This window comes from Cherax quadricarinatus, chromosome 61 (assembly GCF_038502225.1).
Source record: "Cherax quadricarinatus isolate ZL_2023a chromosome 61, ASM3850222v1, whole genome shotgun sequence".
Lineage (NCBI taxonomy): Eukaryota > Metazoa > Arthropoda > Malacostraca > Decapoda > Parastacidae > Cherax > Cherax quadricarinatus.
The window spans coordinates 6998905-7015498 of NC_091352.1; the positions used below are offsets into that span (position 1 = coordinate 6998905).

The window sequence follows — 16594 nt, forward strand, 5'->3', positions numbered from 1 at the left end:
TAATATATATATATATATATATATATATATATATATATATATATATATATATATATATATATATATATATATATATATATATATATATATATATATATATATATATATGTTTATATAAAATAATAACTATAAACTTTTTATACACAGTTGATTGCTTTATACCTGAGTGTGAGAAACTATACCATTACGGTACATCTGTGAGTTGAAAACTACTTATGCAGAGTATACAGATTTGATGTATTAGGACATTTAGTGTGTGACCTATACGGATTGAACGCGAATTACAATGTGAAAACAAGGGTCTGACTATTATGTTATTATATGTGAAGTTCATACGGAGATTGTACATTGCATATATATATTAAGGTTTAAATTAATGGCCAAGTGGAACGACACTCTTTACCTTGAGGAAACTGACCTCTGACCTCAACCTCAGTGACCTCATCTGACCTGTTCGTTTGTTGATGAGTAAAGTAATGATTGTGCAACAATATAGATACCGATGTGTTCCTTCTGCGTATAATTCAAAAACTTCTAGGTATTATATACCTTTAATCAAATTATACTAACCTGTTGATACCTCCTGGAGTCATGGCCCCCATACCACGGTCCCGGACCAGGCCCAGGGAACCGTCCTATCCTAACAGCGAGAGTTTTATCAATCAGAGAAGACAGCTGTATCCAAACGCTGGTTTCCCAGCCTTATCAACTAAATTAAAGATACCAAACTTATGTACGTTTATTCTAGTGGGGTGTTTTACCATGGTGAAAGGCTCTTGATCCATGTAACTGGGGCGACCCATCCCTTAATTGGATGAAAGCTGTTGCCTTCTCTGCCCTAGGTGCTATATAACCCCTACGGTTTTATAGCTTCTATGTACATATATCACTATGTATTACTATTAATAATAATAATATGTAAGGCTTCTTTATTTATCTATATTCGTATATATTTAACCATCAATAATGCCGTTACACAAACTGCTGTGTAACAAATGACACGATAGACAGTATCAATGCTTAAATCGTCGAAAACCTCACGCTCGTCGCTACAGGATGGGTGGTGTGGGGAGCTTACCTCAGTAGGCACTTACCTATGATAGCACTCACCAGGTCAATGCCTTATCAAATACCCTATTTTTTAGCCAGTCATCCGAATAATTGCCGCATCAGCCTGAGCAAATACCAAGCCTTCTATAATCCACCACCGCATCGTCCAATTTTATCGCTACTTTCTCTAATCCACCACCACACCGTACTTGACACTAGGAACACAGCAACGCAGGGCGACGGAGATATTTATAGCCCTAATTTTTAAAGGGATGGATCGGTAAGCCAACGAAAGGCCTTGGTCAGATGACCAAAAGCTCCAGCGGTGGGCCATCATATGAATAAGACCCGCTCTGTGTAGAACTTTATGACACAATGTTGTCCCTCTGTGTAGTCTTTAATGACGTCATGTTTCGCTGTGTACAGCTTTATCAAGTCTTGCTAGACTGCAAAGTTTTGTCAAGTAATATTAGGCTCTGTGCTGCACTCTGTTTTATGAGTACATGGCACTTGTATGAGTGCATGACACTTATATGAGTGCATGGCACTGTTGTACGAGTAGGGGAAAAGGGTACCTTGATGCCAATTTGAAACTTTTGATATAAAGAAATAGTACTGTTCTTCCCTTCCCTGAGCTGTATATAGTTGCCTCCCTGTATATAGTTGCCTGGTCACAGACCGGGCCGCGGGGGCGTTGACCCCCGGAACTCTCTCCAGGTAATTTCCCAGGCGCTGTATTACCCCTACGGGTTTTGCAAATCCCAGTAATGTTAATGAATGCATGACAACAACAGCATTAATTAAAAAAGAGGGTAGACCCACGCACTCCACCGTGTGAGTATTTTGAGTGCGTGAGAGTGGTGACAGCTGAACACACGCACACACACACACACACACACACACACACACACACACACACACACACACACACACACACACACACACACACACACACACAAAACAGGCCAAGTGTCTTAGTGACAAGTGCTTTGGACAAAATGGTAACTGACTAATTACACTTCACGGGTCTAATGGTTCTCTGTAATAACAATAATAAAATATGGTACTACTACTACTACTAATAATAAAAACAAATCAATTTATAGCTGCCTTTCGCAACCTCCCATATTATTTAGATAATAATTAATCATAACCTAGTAACTCATACTTTGTTATAGACTAGCATGGATACAGAAAAAAAGAAAATCCTGCGTTCATAACATAGCTGAATTACAGGAGTGGGCAAGAATGTGAAGGAGTGGCGGACTTGATGTATGACCTCTGACACAGTATCCTTCACAGAATGGATTTACGAACTGGAAACACAGGTTGAGATGACTGAGAGCGCTTAGCCGGATACAAGCATACCTCACCTATTATTAGCTCCGGTACCTTGAAACAAGAGCCCTTCACTAGCATCATGACTGAGGGACTGATTATCTTAAAACTACGTCTTCGAAGATGATGGACTAATTACATCTTGATATATTCACTGCTTATACTGACTCCTACCCCTCAAGGAAGGTTCCTTGATGCTGGTGAGGGGCTCTTGATTTAGGGAATTGGATCTGTGCTCCAGTTCACCGAATTAAGCCTGAATGCCTTCCACATCCCCCCCCCCCCAGGCGCTGTATAATCCTCCGGGTTTAGCACTTCCCCTTGATTATAATAATAATAATATACTGACTCCTCTGTATTCAACTGATGAAGCCTACTGTGAAGGCGAAACGTTTCGGAATAAAGATACCTAACTTTCACATGTGTCTTACTTATCAGCTTGTTAGTAATGTATACCATTGTTTACCATTATTATATTCATAATGATCCTTGTTATTGTGACTCGGTCTTCTTTAAATATTTACAGAAATATTTGCACCAAACCTTTGTCACGTTTATAAATATTTAAAATACTTCTGACATCTGCACACACTCAAGGTCTGAATCATCTGCTAAGTTCTTCGTACGCTTGTTTGTCTTGTCATTCTCTTCCTTGTTCTGAGTATATTTGGTTCACTTTTTTGACGTTTGATGTTATATAATAGCCAAATTGCCTTTCAGCCCCCATTTTTATTCTGGCGTATTAGGTCAGGTTAGGTTTGTCAAGAAAGAGGATAAGTGTTTCCTGACGCTGGTCGTACTTGTATCATGACCCGCAGCTAGAGCTTTTGGTCATCTGACTGAGGCCTTCTGCTGGCTTACCGGTCCACCCCTTTAAAAACTATGGTTATGGTTATTACCATTGAGTAACTAAGAGAGGGTATTAGTTTCTGTTACCGTTTCCCCAGTTTTGTGCGGTTTAATTTGCTCTGTACTTCTTCCAAGTCTTGTAATACTTCCACTGGGCCTCTCTGCATTCCTGACTAAGCCATGGGCTGTATTTTTCGTGCTCCCTTTAATTACCTGCTTGATATGAATCTTCCCCAGAGTGTATGTGGGGAGGGGGATGAGAGTACGCGCACGCGCGCGCAGGATTGACGAAACAAATGCCGCGTGGTATAATAAGGATCCTTGAGATGAAGTGTGCATGAATGTTTTTCAGTAAATTTATACACCTCCTGCTTCCCTACCTACCTGACTACGTACCCACCTGCCTGCCTTCCTGTCTGCCTGCCTACCTGCCTGCCTGCCTGCCTGCCTGCCTGCCTGCCTGCCTGCCTGCCTGCCTGCCTGCCTGCCTACCTGCCTGCCTGCCTGCCTACCTGCCTGTCAACGTACCTGCCTGCCTGCCTGCCTGTCAACGTACCTGCCTGCCTGCCTGCCTGCCTGCCTGCCTGCCTGCCTACCTGCCTGTCAACGTACCTGCCTGCCTGCCTGCCTGCCTACTTGCCTGTCAACGTACCTGCCTGCCTGCCTGCCTGCCTGCCTGCCTGCCTGCCTGCCTGTCAACGTACCTGCCTGCCTGCCTCTAATCTTACCTACATAATGCCTCTTATTATTGGTTACCTGGAGGTTATTCCGGGGATCAACGCCCCCGCGGCCCGGTCCATGACCAGGCCTCCCGATGGATCAGGGCCTGATCAACTAGGCTGTTACTGCTGGCCGCACGCAGTCCGACGTACGAGCCACAGCCCGGCTGATCCGGCACTGACTTTAGGTATCTGTCCAGCTCTCTCTTGAAGGCAGCCAGGGGTTTATTGGCAATTCCCCTAATGCTTGATGGGAGGCTGTTGAACAGTTTTGGGCCCCGGACACTTACGGTGTTTTCTCTTAGTGTACCAATGGCGCCCCTACTTTTTATTGGCGGCATTTTGCATCGCCTGCCCAGTCTTTTACTTTCGTAGGGAGTGATTTCTGTGTGCAGATTTGGGACCATTCCTTCCAAGATTTTCCAAGTGTAGATTATGGTGACATGCCTTTTTTTTTGGTTGAGTAGTTAATGGGTTTTAAAGTCTACCAGCTACAAGGTCATTGAGGTTGCGTGTAACCTGTTCACAACCATTCAAGAATACTTTAATTTTTAAAATAAGAATTAAAGTAAGTTCTCAGTGTATATACATATAACTTGAGTATCTCTTAATATATAATATAATTAAGAATTTATTTCAAATGTACTGATAAGTAATATATTTAGTGTATCTGGTTGTTCACTGTACGAGGAAGAGTATACACTGTTAAATGTCAGGTGTCTTGCACCACCACCAAACTAAACCTCCACCACACTACCACCGCTAAACCTCTACCACACCACCACCACTAAACCTCCACCACACCACCACCACTAAACCTCCACCACACCACCACTAAACCTCCACCACACCACCACCACTAAACCTCCACCACACCACCGCCAACCTCCAACACACCACTACCACTAAACCTCTACCACACCACCACCACTAAACCTCCACCACACCACCGCCAACCTCCACCACACCACTACCACTAAACCTCTACCACACCACCACCACTAAACCTCCACCACACCACCACCGCCAACCTCCACCACACCAGCACCAACCTTCACCGCTACCAAAACTACCATCACCCTTACCAGCACCACCACCCCCACTAGAACCAAGCCTACCATTATCACCACCATGGGGATATGGATGGTGGTAGAGGTGGTGTGATAGAGCATAGTGAAGACAGCAGAGACCACAAGACTCAGTCAGCCAGCAGCCACAGAGAGGACAAGGTGATTGTCTCTTGGCTCCGTCTCTCATACAAGGTAGGGTGCTGCTCTCATCTCAAACATCACTAGTATATTTCATAATGTATCCAGATTTTAAATTTGGAATAGCGAATAACAGTGGCATAAAGCAGACCTTTGTTTTTGTTATGTGTTTTTTTTTTTCAGAGGCTATGATGATAAAGGGTATTATCTATTATTTTATCTATTATTCTTATTAATGTGTGCATTTTTTTTATCTATCATTCCTGTAGTTTTTTTATCTATCATTCCTGTAGTTTTTCATCTATCATTCCTATAGTTTTTCATCTTGCATTGCCCGTAGATTCATTGTTTCTTATTCCCAATTCTCTCATTGATTATTATCCCTAATTTTTTCAGAGTCTTTATTTCCATTTTTCTATATTTCCTTTCCTTTAAAAATTTGTCCTAGTCATATCAGATAAGTGAAAGTTATGGCGGCCAAGGCTAGCCTAGCGGCAGCCTCAACACAGTTATTCAACCTTATAAAGTCTTATCATCCAGTTCGAATTAGTGTCATTTCTGTATCTTCAATATATATATGTACAACTGGATGAAGGTAGATGGCGTATATAGTCCCCACCACACAGTTTAGGCTGACTGATTCACTGTTCATCCTGTCATTGTGGTTAATAATAACAATACAAATAAAACAGTATTATCTATTCCATGGATACCTGTTATACTGGAAAGTTGTATCGCCTGCTTTCACCTGCTTCACTTTCACTAAATGACGCCACTCTCTCTCTCAGTCCAAGACTTCTTTATATTATTTGCCCTACCTATGAGGGAGGCCTGGGGGGAAAAGTGCATTGATGATAATGAAGGTCCTTTTGATCTGTGAAATTTAGAGGTAATTTATCTTTTCTCAGGTAATATTTATTTCTGACATAATAATATACAGAAAGCCCCTTTTTATGCAGAGCATTTCGGGTAAATTAGGTCAGTTTTGTCCCCAGGATGCGACCTACACCAGTCGACTAACACCCACGTACCTATTTTACGGATAGGTGAATATGGATAGCAGGTGTCTTAAGGAAATACGACCAAATGTTTCCATCCGTACCGGGGATCGACCCCCGGACTTAGTGTGTGAGCTGAGTGCGCTAGCGCTCGAGCTACGGGATTGCTTCCTCTTGCCTTTCATTTCCAAAATATTGTATGAACCTTACGTACGGGCTTATTGCTTTTGGAATAATAATAATCACTGTAAAATCAATAATAACAATTAATATGTGTGGGTATAGTGCAAGTGACAAGAAAGAATTTGTATGAAAGAAAAGAACTTGAATGTCCTAGAACTGACACAAAAATTAGAGAGGGAGAGTTCCAGTGTGGAGGAATATTGGGTGTATCTGAGAGAACTAAAAATGGAGTGTTGGTAAGATTAAATGCTGAAATGTGGAAAGAAAGGAGGGGGTATGTTTTTAAATCCAAGAATTATGTGGATTTGTGTGAAGGTAAGCTGCGAGAATTGAATCGAAATAAATGACTTGTAGGGGTTATATAGCGCATAGGGTATGGGAGACAATTGGTTTGGTTTGTAGTTTCATTTCTTTAGATCAAGAGCCCGTCACTAGCATCAAGGCACCCATCCTCAGCATCAAGGCACCCATCCTCAGCATCAAGGTACCCTCCCTCCCTCTTGAAGGGCAGAATCTTTAAGAGTGGGCTGAGATAACATACATGTGTGAGAACCATCACATGTATTACCAGTTTCCTTACAACTAGTTAGATAATTTTTTTTTAAACTTCTCTTCTCTACCTCTTGCTACATATGTGTATAGTGACTTCTTATCACACACATATGTATTAACGTCTTACCACATATGTGTTAACTCACGACACATATGTATTAACTCCTTATTACATATAAATATATTTACTCAAGACAGAATGTGCATATAAAGGTAATATTTTACTTGATAAGAGGCTGCTTATTAAGGTGTCATGACATAGGATTTTAAGGTAATATATTACTTGATATACTAATATTATGAACATTGAAATTTATTATTTTTTTTTATATTTTATTTAAAACACGACATTACAAAAATATAATATATAAAACTCATGTAGGGCTATAAAATTAACACAGTCCTACCTACAGCTAACATTACACACCACACTTACAACTCCGTGTGGGTACAACCCCCCCCCCTCTGTCCCTCATCCTATCACTTAACCCAAACCTGTTGGAGCTACCCAACAGAATTACACAATACGTATAAACAACACTTATATACACATCCCTCGAAATGGTAATTAATCTGTACATCCATTTTCTTCCCACTTTGATGATGTAATCGACTACAGATCATGCAATTCATTGCACTGAACATATTATACAGACATATTACCCCCGCCCCCGTGGTTATCCAACCACCCCACTATTTACAACCTAATATACTACAAACAATGGATGTTACCTAATCTAATGTCACACAGCAATGATCAAAACATTAATTTATGTAATTGTCCTAATGCTTCAGTTACATAATATGTATCACACAACATTGGTGATATAGAAAAGTCACAAAGACATACAAAATTACAAAGCCATAGGTATAAACTTAGTCTCAAAAACCCAACACATGTAAGCTGCACATTTAAACATGCAATTCCAAACGTTAAAAAAACAATAACACAGCTTCAACTATGACATTCAAGCTCTATACAGCTTATATGGACATAACATAGTGCTATTGACAACAGTACAATACAACATAAAATATAACCATGGCATAAGTAACTCATAAAGACTGTGCCTAGCGCACACCTAACCACAAAAACCTATAACACCACTGTTGCCCAATTTTATTTACACCATCTGACGTACATTAAACTCTTTACTCTCAAAACAAAACTGAAAATTACAATCACCAGTGACGAACAATAATGCACAGACATTAATACAAACTTATCACAGCATATCTCTGGACACCATGCATGATCACAGCGTCAACACTATGCAGTGCAAGGCACCTAGAAAACAAGTTGGAGCAAATACATGGAATTATTTGAGTAAAACTCCAAATTACAATGTCATTACCGTAAATCAATATTATCACACACAATATGTATAATAAAGCAGTAGATTATCAAACAATTGGCGTTAATCCTATTGGAGAAAACCTATCACACCTCTTAATGTGTCACACTCAAAACTCACCTCAACATCCTTTCCTCACACAATTCCACACACACACAATCGACCTCTGCAACACACACAACCCCCTTCCCCCGGGGAAGGCCAGCCCGTTCATGCCCCTTACCGCTTATAAAGTCCATAAATCCCTCAAAAGAAAGTCCCTATAGCCCTCCGAGAAATCCCTCTCCCACCTCCTACCATATATTTCCCTGTTGCGACACTTTGTTCTATAAAAGGATGCTGCTATGGCCATCCTACGTTCCTCTGCCCCTTTGTCTCTCATTGCCCATGACATAAACACGAAATCAACCACTAAGTAAGCCACTGCCCTTTGAACCTTTACCCCTACCCCACCTACATCTAAACTGAGCGCTCTCAAAACCGACAACCCTTTCCCCCCCACATACCAGATTACTTTCCCTAACCATTCCCGCACAACCCCTAGGCTTTCGCAAAAATAAACTACATGAAAAGCTGATTCATCTACCCCACAAACCTGACACTCCCCACCCTCCCTTATTTGCCTATTTCGTAATACAACCCCAGACGGCAATATTCCGTGAAGAAACCTATACATAACCTCTCACGCTCGGCCGGATGCGTAACCCTTTTCATCAACCCCAAATGTCTTCCCATGCTTACATCGGTTACACTCCTTCCGTTGCCACTGCCACCCTAGGCCATAACTTCCTCTCCATGGACCCTACCCACATGTTTCTCGGATCTCTGACCATCATCAATAGACGCAACAACTCCTCACCATCTCTCAAATCCTGTTCCTTCCACCATCTCTGAATATCTCCCTGCAGCATCCCCAACCCTCCACTCCCCTCCCCCCTAACCCTTAGAAACCCATGTTTCACATATACACACTTCAACCTTCTTTCCAAGTGAATTAACCCCAGCCCTCCCAAGGCCACCGGAAGTGTTACCACCTCCCTTTTCAACCAATCGCATCCCGAACCCCAGATAAAACGGAAAACTCTGCTCAACAATCTCCGGACATCCCCATACACCAAAGGGTACAAAGCTGCCACATGCCATATTTTGCTGTACAAAAGCACATTGACCACAATGACCCTCTGGTGTAGTGTAAGATGTGTCGGCCGCAATCCTGTCAATCTTCCCAATACTCTATCTACCACACCCTTTGAATTAACCTCCCTCGCCATCTGAGCATTACCCATATACACAACTCCACAAATTTTCACCCGGTCCACGACACACCACCTCATCCCCCCACCCCCACCCTCCCGCCCATCCCATTCACCCAATCTCATGAGCTTTGATTTATGCACATTCACTGCCATACCTGTTGCCATCCCAAAAACATCTTTAACTCTCTCCAGACCCTCCAATCCCTCCCTCCCACTCACAAGGACAGTTGTGTCATCAACATAACCTATGATACCGGGACTCCCACCTCGTATGTCCTCCCTTACCCCCTCCTATATGCACCTTTCCACTGCCCTATAAACCGGATTCTGTAAACATGCAAATAATATTTGTGACAACGGGCATCCCTGCCTCAATCCCCTGCCCATTTTCACATGCAACCCCACCCGCCCATTAATCTGTACACACATCCCGGCTCCCTGATATAAAGTATGTGCCCAATTTACAGTGTCCTCCCCGAAACCCTGCCGCTCCATGATTCTCCACAGAGCCTCCCTCTCGACACTGTCATACGCCATTCTCCAATCCAACACCAATACCCCTCGTTCCCCCTCTCGCGAACCCTCAATAAACCTTCTAATAACCCCATGCCCCTCATACATTGATCTCCCCGGAATCCCATATTGACCCCCCTCACTATTACCTTTCCAATGACTTTCTTTATACAATTTCCCAAAATTTTTGCAAAAAGTTTGTAGTCTGTGCACATGAGTGATATCATCCGGTAATCTCTCACTCAGCACCTTACCCCTGCTCATACTCATTAAAGCCGTCCACACCTCTTCCTCCACAATAGGCCCCTGTAACTGTTCCCCGTCGTCCCTGTCCAGCACACACTGCACCCATCCCCCCATCTCTCTTAAAGCCCCCTCTCTCACACCCACACTCCTCATATATGCACTAAGCCAAGCATCAACATACCCTCCCATCCCCTCCGTTGTCACCAAATCTTGTCCCTCCCTATACCCCTCGATGTCCTCAAGAACCCTCAAACCCACCATGTCCATTGCAACACGCCGGTGCCCCAGCCCTCGCAGGACACACGCCGATGGTCTATCACCCCACATGACCTCCAACCCCTCTAAAACCCTTGCCGCATCAAACCTCTCGTTTTGCACTTCCATTAGGTGTTCCTTCACTCCCTCTATGTCAGCCACTGGGGCTCCCATCCCCCCCTTCCTCTCTCATAATACTCCCTTAACTGCCCCTCAAGATACCTAATAAGCCCATAAGCCAAATGATTCTCGTGCCGTCCTTGTCGTACATAGAACTCTCGAATCCTCGTCTTTGCTGTCACATCCCACCATCTCAACACATCCCCATTGACTTCCATCCCCTCCCATAAGCCTTTCCACCATTGTGCAAATAGGACCTTCCCCTCAACATCTTGAAGCAACCGAACATTCAATTTCCAACAACTCTTATACCTGTTTGGCCAACCCTCCCATCCCAAATCCACCAAAACACCTCTATGATCAGAAAAAACACATCCAAAACCCTTACACTCTGCACCACTGCTTTCCTTGTCACATATATCCTGTCCAGCCGTGCAGCATACCCCTGCCTCACAAAGGTGTGCTCCACCTCCCATGCTGCCCCCCCTCCACATCCACCAACCCCACCCCAGTTAACAGGTCCCTCAGAATGCCAGAACAATATCCTGCTCCCCTAGGTTCCACATCCCTGCGGTGTATGACGCAATTCCAGTCCCCTCCCACCACAGCTAATGCTGGAAGCAACCTTAAGTGATACACCAACACTTCACATACTAACTCATTCTTCACTCAGCTGTCCCCCTCCGCCGGACCATAAACACACACAAAAGACATCTTATCCCTTCCCCACATCCCATCCACTCTTATAACCCTCCCCTCCCCCCCCCTCCTCACAATGATGTACAGTAAACGGGCTAGCCTCCCTCACCAAAATAGCCACTCCTCCTTTCAACCTCGTTGAGTGTGCCACATATACAGTATACCCCTCAATCATCAACATACAACCCAGCTTGTGGTTGTGCTCTTGCACAAACACTACATCTACACCATACCTAATGAGAAGCTCATGAAACCTTACACACTTCCTATAATTTCTCAGACCATTAATATTTATAGAGAGAATCTTGAATTTGTCAATGGAGGTTTTCCTTTACGTACTACACCACCTTTATCCCCCTTCCCCTTTATACGCCCTTGATCTTCAATCACCATTCTGTGATCTGCTTTCACATGCCCCTTGCCCCTGGACCCCCCAAGTCCATGCTCAACCACATCAGCCCAAACCTTTTTGCCCGAACGTTGTGCCGGAGTGAGCACATTGTCCACATCCGAGGGCACTGCCGCTCTCTTCCATGACACTCAAGCCTTTCTCCCCCACCTCCACCCGGAAGCCATCCACGTGCACTTCCGCCACCACAGCGCCAATTTGCAACCCAGCCTCAACCTGGGTCTCTGACATGCCTCCCCCTCTCACCACCTGGAACCCCAGCAGTATCCAGGCCACCCACAAGCCCCTCAACTGTGACCTCTCCTGGGGTCCCTAACAGGTCATGGAGGACTGAATCAGTGGTAGCCTCCACGGCCCTGTCCTCACCAAGCGACACCACATCTCTGGTCTCTGGTGCCTGCCCGGCAGCACATGACTCTCGGAAGAGTTACACACTCTTCCTCCCTCAAGGCGGCCTCCTCGACCTCCACACTCCAAGCCTTGTTCAAGGAAATCGACTCAGGTCATGCCAAATTCAACGTCGCAAGGTCCTCTGATGCCTCCTTATGCTGCTCATCCGCCTGTGTACCCTGTCGTTTAACACACTGCGCAGCAATGTGATCATAGGCACCGCATAAGCGACAGGTACGTCGTTGCCCCCCGTAGGTCACCATTACTTGAGTCCTGAAGTCTTCTAGGAAAACATGAGAAGGAATGGGATGCCTCAATGTCATTTTCAAGGAAAAACTTCCTTCAGGCATCCCAGCATATGATCCTTCCTTCCACTTCCCCAATGTCGCCATATGAACAGTCCCAAACTTCTCGAAGACGGCACGTAGGTCTGCCTCATCAGACTCAAAGGGTATATTCCTGATCTTCACCCACGTATAATGGCGGGACACATCATGTAGCCTTACCGTCACAGCAGGATTCACTGGTACACAAAGATCTTGGAATCTGGCGACTATGTCTTCGTATACACTTGCATTGCGAAATTTCACAAAAATTCTATATGCCCCGTTCAAGGCTACACCATACAGCTCTTCGTTGGCAATGCCGTATGTGTCCCTGATGATGGCAGGTAATAAAACTTGAGCTGAGTGGGCATGCACAGCCCCACGCACCACTTCTATGCCGACAGTGTTTACCCTTCTTGCCTGCTGCGCCATTTTGTGAAAACGAAGTTGTCACCGGGTGACAGCAGAGGGCTCAGCTCACGTCCGCTCGTCCCAGAGGTTGAGCGACGAATGAAATTTATTATTATAATTATTAAAATGACAAGGGCTAAATCTTTTATCTCAGTATTCTGGGATTAAAGTGTTTACAATGCTGGTTATCCATAAGGATCACAGTCTTAACAACCCTCGTGTAGTCGATTAAACCTAACAGCCTAACATAATTATTTCTAATAATTATGAATAGTTCTCAAAAATTATTAGAAATAGATTTGAAAAAAAAATAGTCAGAATAAGTGCATTAAATCCTCAAAGGCATATTCATTAGACATATTAGTCTTCTGAACCCCCCCCCAAAAAAAAAAAAAAAATCGAGCCTATAATAATTTTTGGTAGTTTTCTCAATAAAGATGATATAATTAATGATAATACTAAATAAAAAATCCTCAAAGAAGTTAAGAAAATATACCTCATTATAAGTTATTATATATATACACAAATACGTATACAAATTGGCAAGAAATTTCAGGCGATAAGGAATTGTTACTAAATATATGTAACTTAGGACATTAGGACTAGAGTTGTATATATTTTGAATTACTTTTTGGTAAGTTAGACAGTTTTAAGCTGCTTGTTTGAAAAAGTTTAACCTGTGAGTTTCAGTTTGCTTTCAGGGACAAATTTTGTACAGCTTTCTAAAATTTTATGGTCACAGTAAACACAAGATATTTCACGGGGAGCAATATGTTGACTTTATTTTGTTGATGCTGCTAAAGCCTTTAATGAGCTTCAACATTTAATTTGTAAAAAAAAATGGTAAAGATTATTTTTTAAACGTAGGCAGCCCAAAACTTACCTGTGTCTTAATTACCCAGGTAGACGAGGATTTGGAAATTGAGGATGAAATTGTTGGAGGTGAACTGTGTTATCGTCTTGCTGGGGAGTCTCACCTGGGCTCCAGCTACTGCTACTACCTTTACGTAAGTCTCTTACCCACAATAATTCTACCACCACACACTCTAGTATACTACGTTCATTTTAATCACCCATTATAACCCTACACATACTAGTGTCACACTGGAATCACAGCCACAAGGGCCGGTAGCTGGGCAGGAAACTGCTGGGCTTTTTTCGTATCTTCCAAAGTAATTTACCTTTTAAAACTGTTTTGTCATTTCTAACTACATAACATGAGGAACCCTGTCAGGAGCTTTTAAAGTGTCAGTAAATACAGCCCACCCCTTCATTTCGTTCTTGAATAATTCATATAACTAATCATAACTCGGTGGATTGGATATGCAAGATTTACCTGGTCTAGGGTTAAACTAATGATTTAACATTGTGCTACCTTACAGATGTTTTATCACTTCAACGATTTCCTCCAGTTGTATAAAAAATTACGCTTGCCATTGATACAGAGCTAAAGCTTAGAGGAGCTTTTCTGTCCCCCTTTTTAAATGCAATATTGACACACATTATTTCAAGTATTTTAAATATATTTAGAATGCATAACACAATTCTGAGTATATCTTCGTCTGAACTTCCTGTTACTTTGGCCGATGTCCATTATTTTTTACCTTTATCTCTGCTTATTACAAAGACTTGGATTTTATCGATTCACTTGCCAAGTGTTCACTGAATTGTATGTAAATAAGAGTGTGAGGAATATAGCATTTTATTGAAAAGTTTGGTCCATCAGGACTATTAGTTCTCAGAGATTGGTAGAGAGCGTATATATAGTTGGGACACGAGGTGCGAAGATGGGCGAGTGAAGTTACTTACAGTAATGTGTTCAGTTAGGTGGAAACCTCGAGGTTTAAAATTTGGTGGATTAGCAGGCCGACCTCAGTACTCCGTATAGTTTATGTAATAGCAGTATCATATCCGGTGAGAATAAATTGGGCCAGTGCTTCAGAAATTCAATGTGAAGCTGATCTCTGAATGGTGATGTTAATGGTTTGCGATCAATGAAGATTCAAAACAAAGTCTTTTCTGTCTGTCTGCTTCTTTGGCAACTAATTTTCGCTGGGGACGTTCACCAGATGATCCTGTATTGCGGTGTTATCTTTGGCAGGAACTTCTGTGTTCGCATATCCTTGTGTTTAGGTCCCTAGAAGTTTCACCAACGTAGAACTTGTCACAATTTCCACAAGTAAGATGCAAACGCCGGCAGTGGTGTTTCAGCCTTTGGAAGCAACTTTGGTGTTAGCCTTGGAAAAGATAGGTTATTGCTTATGTTATTGACAGGTAAAACTATCTGCTTTGGTTGGAATCTGACATTGTGTAGTATCTTTGCTCTTCTCCTGAGTCATTGATGGATTTTGTAGATAAAGTTTTAGGAAGGTTTTCTGGGAATGTGGGTGAAGAATATATCCTGTGTGCCCTTAGAATGAAACTAATAATAGTCCCTTGTTTTGTTCTGTCGTGATGAGATGTGTAGTGCAGTAAATAATTTTTGTCTGCGTTTTCGGTATACCTTCAAGTAGTTAAACTTTGACAGTTTCCTCATGGCTGAACACATTACTGCAGATGACGTCACGCCCAAGCTTTTGCAAATGTGCCTTGCTTATCTACGTGTTGGTATTGTATATCAAATATATTGTCACTAGTTCATCTCTATCCCTTCCCCTCTCCCACAGCTCTTCGCTATATACTGTGTATTTTCTCTACCTACCTTCTGTGAGGGTTGATAGGACCTGTGGATAAAACTTTTTAGTGAAATGCCTTAAACTGCATGTTGTCTTATTAACATACTTGTCGATGTATAATATAAATGACACTCACCGAACTGTTTGTGGGGGTCATGACTCAGCTGACCCCACCTTCTATAACACTGTGGTCAGTATTCCGGATTTCTGACCTCTTGGATCTCATACCTACTCTTGAAGTTTTTATAGTTTGCTATCATTTCCTCATACAACTTAATTCCTTTAATTTTTCCCCCATTCTGAAATTAAATATATACATCCTCAGATCCTTATGGCTCATCCGTGCATTCGTCTTCCACCTGTGCCCCTTTATCTCTAGTCCTCTTAATTCAAGCAGTATCTCCAGCTACAATATTAAGTTCTCCTAAGAGTTTGTAAATCATCATCCTGTCTCCCCTATCCAGGCTCTCAGCCGAGGTCGTCAGGTTCGTTTTTTTTTCTAGCGGTTCTTTTCTTTCAGGGTGACATGCCGGTAAAGGGCTCTTGATTCTGGGAATTGGAGCTATCTAGCACTTTGATTAATCCTGATTACCTCCCGTACCCCTTTCCCTGGGTGCTGTATGACTCCTACGACTTTAGTGCTTCCCCCATAAATTTAATAATAATAAGAGTAATAATTCATTCCTCTTGGTCCTGAGGCTAGTAGCCTTTGGATCTTTAAGAGTTTCAACACGTCAAGGCTCCACGTGGTCACAAACTCGATGATTGGCCTCATACTTTTATAAAATTCTGAAAGATTTTTTAAATCCTTTAATGCAGCTCGGAGGTTGTCTTATATAAGCTATTTGAGTTCTACGGTGTGAATTTCTTTGGATATGTGTTTGTGTTATTGTAATCTATTCTGTCATTGATAGTTGTAACTTGTCTCGTCGTAGGCTGGACACACTCTCCTTTCAATCGTCTCCATTCTGCATGACCTTGAATTTGATTGGTTTAAGACAATATTTTGTTTGGATTTTTAACCCGGAGAGTTCTCCACCCA

The 16594-nt window shown here is 42.5% G+C and overlaps 1 protein-coding gene across 1 annotated transcript in view; it reads left to right on the top strand.

The window, feature by feature from the left end:
* Positions 1-5081: 5081 nt before the first annotated feature.
* LOC128699400 (chitooligosaccharidolytic beta-N-acetylglucosaminidase) overlaps positions 5082-16594 on the top strand; it is a 24400-nt gene continuing 12887 nt past the window's right edge. Inside the window, exons 1-2 of the mRNA XM_053792075.2 lie at positions 5082-5218; positions 13780-13884. Of these exons, the coding sequence (XP_053648050.1) occupies positions 13805-13884 (80 nt within the window). The 5' untranslated portion in view covers positions 5082-5218; positions 13780-13804. The remainder of the gene's footprint in view (positions 5219-13779; positions 13885-16594) is intronic.